This window comes from Arachis hypogaea, chromosome 15, assembly GCF_003086295.3.
Source record: "Arachis hypogaea cultivar Tifrunner chromosome 15, arahy.Tifrunner.gnm2.J5K5, whole genome shotgun sequence".
NCBI classification, from domain to species: domain Eukaryota; kingdom Viridiplantae; phylum Streptophyta; class Magnoliopsida; order Fabales; family Fabaceae; genus Arachis; species Arachis hypogaea.
In genome coordinates, this window is record NC_092050.1 from 121,045,960 (window position 1) to 121,055,643 (window position 9,684).

The 9,684-nt window shown below is 39.0% G+C and overlaps 1 protein-coding gene across 1 annotated transcript; it reads right to left on the reverse strand.

The window, feature by feature from the left end:
* Nucleotides 1-3,758: 3,758 nt before the first annotated feature.
* Nucleotides 3,759-5,168, reverse strand: LOC112748780 (protein FAR1-RELATED SEQUENCE 5-like). The gene has a single exon (XM_025797022.1). It carries the CDS (start codon nucleotides 5,166-5,168, stop codon nucleotides 3,759-3,761), a length of 1,410 nt encoding a protein of 469 aa, XP_025652807.1.
* Between the last annotated feature and the right edge of the window lie 4,516 nt (nucleotides 5,169-9,684).

The window sequence follows — 9,684 nt, forward strand, 5'->3', positions numbered from 1 at the left end:
ATTTGGTTCTGATTTTAATTGTGCAAATTTTGATCTGTTTTAGAGATTTATTTGTTCTTTATCAAATTATGGATTTGGACGGTTTTGATTTGGTGTAACATGATCAGCTTTACCACTTCCTTTGAGGAGGACCGGCAGCAATTTCAATGTCGTGATACTGAAGGGCAAGGTTTGTTTTTTCCTCTCTTATCTTTCTCAGTGTTAAGATAGGAATTCTTTCGAGTTTTGAGTACTTATACTCTCCACTGGCTCTCTGTGGTAAGAAGAAGGCAGCACCACCTCCTCCTTCAAAGAAAGCTGCTACTGCTATCACTCCTGCCAATGATGAACTTGCCAAGTGGTATGGTAAGTGGTTGCCCCTATCTTCACATCCTTTCTTTTTTTGTTCTTTACCATATCCCAGTAAGCACCCACTTCTCCATGCTTCTAAATTCCAATTACTTGAACTAAATGCATCATTGTTTGATTACTTAGATTTAATTTTCATGTTTTGCGTCCTTCTAAATCTGAATCTGTTCTTGAATGGGAAACGAAAATAAAGGGCATGTATGCAGGGACAAGTAGAGGAATCAAGAATTCACAATGCAGTTTCTTAAGTTTATTGTCTGAGACAGGTACTCTTATGGTTGAAACAATGGGACTCTGCTGTTTTTGGATCTGAAATTCGAAGTACATCGGATGATGTTTTGTTTGCTTTGAAGTATTATTAGGCATTGGATATATATCTTGCATGCAGCTTTTGAGTTTTTTTTAATATATTATATATATATATCTTGCATTACAGGCTCAACCAGTGAATGTTCCAACTAGTTTTAAGCAGAGGGCAATGCTGGTGGATGAGAAAATATTAACTGGGTTCAATTGTCCATTCTCTCAAACTCTCCTTATTTTCTTGAACTGAGCCTGTCATAGTAGCCAATTTTCTCATGGCAATGAATTTGAGTAGTATCTTGATAAAGTATGTAATCAGGGGGAAAACAATGGAATTTATTCTTTTATGCCCCACCCCACCTCACTGCATCAATATAGTATCTTATATTTAGATGGATAACAAGCTGTTTGTGGCTCTGATGTGGTGTGCTAACAAGTGAAGACATTTCTTAATACATCTTTCGTTTGTTTCTTGTTAGACTTCCATGATACATGGGCCATCCTGGATGTTCGAGTGAAAGATGCTTTTGATCTAAAAAAAACCATTCAAGAGGTAATTCTGATTCTGTCCGTCGAGTTTTGGAACCTTCTCGTATTAACATGACGAGTATACCTAATTTCTGCTTAAATTGTTTCCTGAAATTTGATCTCTACCTACTTGCATTGCATCCTGCATTGCCAATTGGTTAGATTTCTTTCTCCCTTTTGCATGGTAATTCAATGGTTCCTTTTGCCTTTTTTTTGTTTCTTTTTTGCAAAAGGAAAAAAAGCACTGAGCTTGCTTGCCAATGGGGTTATTCCTTGTTTCTTCATTGTTATGTCTTTGGTCGGTGATTGTCAGCATTTTCATTATTATGTTCTGTGAAAAGGAAATGAAATCATTTTGTTGATGTTGGTGTTATTTTTTTCAGCTCCACCAAACATTGCTGGGAATCATTCTGAGAGGGGGATATTGAGCTCGGTTATGTACTTGTTGGGCACAAGGTTATAAGAAAAATATAAATACAGAAAATGAGGGACCTTGACGTGATCTTGAGACCCCAGAACTGCTATTAATTTTTCATTGCTTTTGTAATTATACATGCGTTTTGCTTAGTTAATGAATTTCGGCTGGATAGGAGGTTGAAGGGTTTTTTGTTACTGAAAAAACCTGGAAAGTTTTGTATAAGGATTAATGTATAAAATAATTATACCAAAAATTGTCACTAATTACTGTTTAATTTATCTTGTAATAAAAATTGCATACTATATTTATAGGTTTGGTATAAAAAAGGATTGAAAATAAAAAAATATTTTCTTTTTAAAATTTGACAAGGCTATCGCCACGCTTTTAAAGCGTGGCTGTATCTCTCTATCGCCACGCTTTAAAAGCGTGGCCATATCTCCCGCTATCGCCACGCTTTAAAAGCGTGGCCGTATCTCCCGCTATGACCACGCTTTAAAAGCGTGGCCGTATCTCTCTATGGCCACGCTTTAAAAGCGTGGCTGTATCTCTCGCATATGGCCACGCTTTTTAAGCGGGGCAATCTGCAAAAGTGTGGCAAAAAATAAAACGTGGCGGTAGGTCACTAAAAGCGTGGCAATAGAGCAACCGCCACCCTTTGATAGGCCACCCTTTCAAAAGCGTGGCGGTAGCTCAAAAAGCGTGGCGAAAAGCTATCGCCACGTTTTTTTCAGCTTTTCGCCACGCTTTAAAAGTGTGGCAATAGAGCTGTTTTCTTGTAGTGGTGTTATTAGAATGATTAGAACAAGGAAATTAAATTTAAATTGAAGACACTGAACATAGAAGAACAAACACAAATTTAGCACCACATGAAAATTTGGCCAATGTAAATAAATAAGCTACAAATAATTCAAGAGACGGAGAACATTTTCAGCATCAAGTACCGTGTTACATAATTGAAATAGGTCAATCACTGCATTATTTTGAAGGGGAAAATAAAGGCTTGTCACCGACGGGTTTGAGGCCTTTTAGGTACCGCTACAAGATAGTCACTCCACATGAAGGATACAAGTTATCATCATTCATCCAATGTATACTAAATATAACCACGGACGATTAAATCCAACTAGCGTAGCTTAGTTGTCTAATACAAGCAAATTAAAAAAAATGTAACATAACATTACATGTTGCCCAAAACCTAACCATCCATTCATTGCTTGGTTAGTCTCAAACTTGTCCCGAATTACTTGCTAGCCTCTCGGTAACCCTGATTATGTCATGCATCAGCTGCATCGATGACATGTACATGTCAATTACTTGCACACACCTAATGAAACAAATTTAACTATTCCAAAATGGCCAATCGTACCTCTGCAATATTCACACAGTTGTCGTCGTTATAGCACAGTGGGAGGACAGAATCCCATTTCGGTACGGATATGCCCACTCTGACCCCCCTCGTTTGGCCGAAACCCGGATTCTTCCATATCCGACTCAGCAACGACTTCTCCTACTTTAGGTGGGAGCACTTTCGACGCGTCACATCGACCCTAACATAAAGAAACATGTCATTGGTGAATCCAAATAAACCTGAAACCATGGTAGCATTGACTTCAGCAAACATATGCAATTATAAAATAAATTTTGACACAAATACTTCAAGGATGCCCCTTCCTAACCGTTACACTACGTGATACGCAAACGGCACCTAATATGGTTGTTATAACATCCACGAAAATACGTAAAAGGAACACCCTAATCCCTATTACCACTAACATATACAACTTAGGATTCCTAGTAACTGTGATAAAGAAACCTTTGCATTTTCTGTTGGTGAGGAACCTTCCGACCCCAAGTCTGCTGTCTTTCCATCCTCCTGTGGGTCTGCCTCCACATTCAATCCCCGCTTTCCGGTGCAGTGTCGCTTCGTGTGTCCTGCTTTCCGACACATGCTACAATGCCTCTTCCTACCACTCATTTTCTTAATCCGGGGAGCCCCTTTGGTCTTAACCACCACGGGATCCTTCACACTGGGAGTATCTCTTCCCTTTGCCGACGGACCCTTCTGATCGCATGCAGCCTCGATTTGTACGCATAAAGCTCGTATGCCACTCATCGCTGTGTTAAACAAACCTGGGCTACATGCAGCAACGAACGAAAACCACTACGATGCTGAGTGCAGTGCACCCTGACGTAACAGAAACCCCCGTTCACTGCACTCATCAGCTCTTCCTTCACCGTAGTTCTTCAATGATTTAGCATCCTTACGCCACCTAGTCAACACCAACCTTGATGGAATTTCCCTCGCATGCTCATGCTTTAATACGAAAAACATGTGTCGACATGGGTAACCGTTTCGCAACCAAAATTGGCAAGGACATTGAACCCTATTCCCAACCCTATCATAGAGTAACGTTAGTGGCCTACCTGGAATGCCATAGTCTTCAACTGTGTACACCATAGTCGTGGATCGGCGAACCTTTGCGACAAAGTTAACCGCACCGACACCTACAATTTCCCTCCTCACGTCCAAGAATAACTCTCGTGTGTAAACATCGGCAGCAAACTGCTCGAGTGGGTCCAAGCAAGTCGTTATCACTGAGTTGCCGTTAATGGACTTGAAGTGGGCCTCTAACTCGTTATTCCGATATTCTCGTACCATCAACTCAACATTCTGCACCAACTCAAGAAGACTGTGCCTTGAATTAAGAAACTTTTTGATATTTGCATTAATCCCTTCACATTGAGAAGTAGTGCGGAACCCGGCACAGAATTTGTCTTTTAGGTATGCATTTTCCCACATTTTCCGCTTATCATAGGTTTCCTTAGCCCAGTAACTATCATGAAGTCGGTATTCAACCACAGCTGCGTCCCACTCTGCCTCAAACTCTTCTATCTCCATATTTGAGTACAGCCACCTAGTGAAAAGTTGTCTTAAGCCTTCATCCTTCACATTCGAAGTCACGTTCTTCTCCAAATTCCAAGCACACAGCCTATGTGTGGCCTCCGGAAACACTGCCCTGATTGCTGCCCTCATTGAGTCACACCCGTCTGTCACAATCACCGATGGCTTTTTGTTGCACATTACCTCCAAGAAATTTTCAAGCAACCACGTGTATGACCCAATGCTTTCATCCAACACCAAACCAAATCCAAATATGCTTGTTTGCTTATGATTGTTCGAGCCAGAAAAGATAACCAAAGGTCTCCTGTATTTGTTTTTCTTGTAAGTCGAATCGAAGGAAAGCACATCACCAAAGTGTTGGTAATCAACCCGACTCCCACCATTAGCCCAAAACAAGTTCGCTAACATATTTTTGTCCGTCAAATTGTACCTAGCCATGCACATCGGATCCGACACTGCTTTTCCCTCTAAATAAATTATTGTGGTGTTAGCGTCTCCATCAACAATCTTCTCCCGCTTAGTCTTCTCGATGTAGTTATAGGCATCCTTTTTCGTGAAACCCAGCAGAGAATACCCCCCAGTTTGCCCTGCCATATAACCTAGGATCTTCGACGTGGGGACACCATGTCCCTGCATGCCATTAATCTGTGCCTTAGCTGAACAATCCATGTCTCTAAAGCTGTTGATCATATGAACCATCCTCATAGGAGTTAAATCATGGTTGTGATCTAGTATAACTTTTCTAACCCTCCAAATTTCGCTGACATCATCCCATAAGATTGAAAGCTTTGCGTCACAGTTTGTGCGCGTCTCCGATCTGTGGTCCTTCTTCCTGTCAAGCCTCTCGTAATGTTTGCACTGCCTCAGCCCTGCTTTGTTGCAAAAAAAACCTCCTCCTAATCACCCTGCCATTATCATCCTTTCCCGAGTCACCCTTGCGAATACCTAACCATGGCATTTGCCGTATCTCTTGTAAAACTCATACGCGGCTTCGTCTGTGCAGAACACCTTCCTAATCATATCGGCTTCGGTCAGCATTAGCACGTCTCGATATTCAGTGGCTTCTCCCTCCACCCATTCATCACAACTATCAGTTCTACCGTCTCCAATCGGTGTCTCGTTTGTTTCGTACTGTGTTCCGCCACTACGATCCTCTTGAATTCCAGCACCTCGGTTAACTCCATCATCTACTTTAGCCTCCATCTGCACAACTACACCACTGGCACAAATCAACTTTATTTGCTCAAATGAAAGGCCAAAGTCAACATACTCAAAACCCGTTAACATCAACTACACATCGTTCTTTACAACATCAAATAAAACACACTAACTGCACCAAGTAACACAGTTCTCTAGTTTTTTACTGTTGCAATAACAGAACCAAAAATATACTCTGTAGAATATATTAACTAGATAAAAAGTAAACAAACAGAACGAAACAAACAAATAGAGTTCAAATGACTTAAACTTAAGGCAGCTCATAAAATAGAAGATATTGGAAGCAAGTTCCTCATAAACTTAAATCAAGTTCTTCCTTAATTAATTGAGGCTTACTTTATTTCTATGAATCTCATTTTTTTTATTTTTCTAAGTTTGTGTCGATGGATACAAATTTACACATACTGGTATTTTCATTATTCAATTCAACTAAATTTCAAGTTCAACGCATCTTCCTCTTATAACTTGTACACATCAACACAACCATGAAAATCACAATGCTCTTCCATCCAAATAGATCAACATGCGTGAAAACTAAGATGAGAATACTATAATAACAAAAACCCTTGTAAAATTCATAAGCATGTACTATATATGAGTACAATCATAGGTACATATATGTATGTGACAAACTATCACCACTACTTAAGAGGATAGCATAGAAGCATGAATACACATATGCACGCCCTATGCATTCACATGTGTAGCAACACTAACTTAAATTACGGGATTACATTAATGTTTATACATGATTAGATTAAATTAAACAAGCTAGGTGAACATGCTAGAGAATGATGGAAGCTTGACCTCTCCGTTGTGAGAGATAGGAATAGTGAAGTTTCCAATGACTAGAAATTAAAGAAATTTAAAATAAATTTAAGCAAAAAAAACAAATAGAATATATCTTCAGTTACCAACTCCCATAAAAACTGCTTTGCAGAATTTAAATTTCCGTAAAAAAATAAACATGAACAACAGAATATATTTTTGGTTACCAACTACGTTTAACAATTTTATACTTTCATGATTTATTTTTAAACTATCTTGCACAAATATGAACAACACATCTCAACAAATCCAGCAGAATATACTGTTTCATAAGCTCCGATTCACCTCTGCTAACAACTTCATTTATACATGTATCGAATTCGAAACAAACTTCACCCTTTAGCCTTTTAGTGGATTTTCACCACCCCAAAATAGAGTAAATATCACCATGTTACCCCAGAAAATTAAAATAATTTAAAAATGGATACCAAACTATCGTTTTCTGTCCTATATACTTACCGATTACGGCCTAATGTGCTTCCCAGGGTGCGACCTCCCTTGCAGCTTCTCACGTTCTCGCCGGAACCGTCAACCTTGGACTGCCCCCCCAGATCTTTGGCTACACAGAAAACCACCAGCTCCCAGCACGTGTCGTTGCTTCTAGCTTCTAGCTTCTTTTTACCCCTCTTTGTTTCATCTGCCATTAACTAACAAGTTGTTATATTATTACTATTATCCACCAAATTTTAATTTTATTTCTCGGTCAAAAAGGATAAATGATAATTTATGGGGATAAATTTTCCACAAAATTGTATTTAGGGAGAGCATGGGCAGAATGTCCCACTTACTGAAAGAGAGGGTAAAATCTTTGGGAAATTGAACATTTTTTCACTTTATTAATTTGGAGAAACGGAGTTTTATTTTTTTTAATTGGTTAAAAGAGTATAAAATATGAACCTCTTAGAAATGAAGACTAAAAAACCATCAAGTAATTAAATTCGGATGCTCTAAAAAGACATGGACAAGGCCAACCATGAGTGCAAATGCCAAACTAAGAATGCTGAGCATGACTCTAAAGCAAACTCCAATTACAATACAATCCAACAACTAATCAATGCCTCAACAACAACTTTTAACTCCCAACAACTAATCAACTATCAAGGTTCCAACAGTAAACTATAAGAACTAGGCCAATGCTTCAAGCAATCAGCTTCAACAGTTAATCGTTTAACGATGCTTCAAGCAATCAGCACTAAAAAATTCATCACTTAAAGATATGTATTAATACATTTATATATATAGTTTCAGATGCAAAAACCAACTTGTTGTATGAAAGGCATGTTTTTTCACTTTTATGGATACCTCATCTTTGGTCACCAGGCATGCTTTTTTCTGAAAGAACAAACTCATCCTCTGCTAAATGCAAAATAAGAACCTATCTAAATTATATATATATATTAAGCCACTACTATAACATCTAATCATGCTTCAAGCAATCAGATTCAATAATTAATCATTCAACAATGCTTCATGCAGTCAGAACCAAGAAATTAATCATTTAATCATGCTTTAAGCAATTAGCAGCAAACAATTAATCTACAACCAGCACCAAAGAATTAATCAATGCTATTGACCAATATTTGTTTAAATATACTGAATTTATCTATATTCAACACATTAGTAAAGACTACCACATCCTTGTCTACCTCAGCAATACCGGGGAGAGAAATATTGATTCCTGGGATCCACCAAACAACTATGCAGTCCAACTATCTGCAGCTATCACAGCCAGTGCTCGGATTCAAGCTTCAAACAACCAATAGCAACGTTTAACACTAACAATTAGTCATGCTTCAACAATTATTATTACAACAAATTACATTTATACCTACAGTTAGTGGAAGACAGGGAAGAATGCAGACCTCGCTGCGACAGAGCCAGCGGCTGGGGTGGAAGGATCGAACAGGCCTGGCGCCGGGGGGAACACAAAGCGCGACAGCAAGCAGTGGTGGCGGTGGCTGCAATTTCCACGAATGAGTTCACGACGGAAGGGGCTGCTCGAATCTCCAACCTGCCTCCAGGAACTTGCGATGGTGACTGACTTCCACGGAAGGTGGCTTCGAAGGTTGCGATGCCTGCTACGCAATAGAGGCTTCGTACGTTGCACGACGAATGCTTCGAATGCTACGACGACTGCTACGTGATGAAGGCGAAGTGAGCGAGCATGACGCCGTGGCTGTTGGGAGGAACGGCGACGGCGGCGGCACCAGGCGATGGCTTCAGATCGAGCTCGATGAGATTGAGTCTTGACATGCAGCCCTCCTCCCTAAACTGTGTGTGTGAGAGATGGAGAGGAGATCGATGAGAACCTAGGGCTTGCACAATTGAGTAACATCAGAGAATGCAGGTGCTGTGAGTGAAAAACGGCAGCGTTTACATCATTTTTGTCCCAATACCATAACAAAAAACAATGAGATCAAATATATACTGGGTCTTCAAAAATAGGCCCAATAACATAACTAATATCATTAACAAGAGATTATTATCCACTAACCCCACTTTTTAGCACACATCACTGTCAACCTTGGCACAGAAATTGTCGGTACTTTAGAGGCAGCAGTACCACGCGTCCCCTCCTACACCATGCCACTCAATTTTAGCACCGGCAGAAAAAATTTGTTTTCAGCACCATAGGATGACCCTATTTTAAAAAGAAACACTGAACAATGGTCAAGAGATGCTAAAAGTTTACCAAAATCTAAGAGACTGAGATCACTTGGGATGTGTTCCAAACCACGCACTTTTTTTAACAAATATTTTTCGACAGTGTGAAAATAGAAAAAATGACTGACTTTATTATGTAACTCAAGCATGAAAATATGACCATTGAAAAGTATGTCCATAAATTTTAGAAGCTTTTTAAATTTTTTGTATTACTTAAACACCACCCTAATAGTCAGTGGAAAGCCATCCAGTTTGAACTAGGATTAAGGCCGAAGATTAGAAAAATGGTAGCAACTTTAGAAATAAAATATACAACCTTTTAGTAAATAAATGGAGGATAGTTGAAAAGCGTTATTTAAAAGTAGAATTCAAGAGAGAAAGGAAAATTTTCTTTAAAAGGAAGAGAGATATAGAAGTACAAAAGAAAAATAACTTTAAAAAGATGTTATTATATATTTTTTGTTTCATCATTTAG

Excerpts from the sequence above, each read along its gene's own strand:
- LOC112748780 (XM_025797022.1), bottom strand. The coding sequence starts at position 5,168 with ATGGATTGTTCAGCTAAGGCACAGATTAATGGCATGCAGGGACATGGT.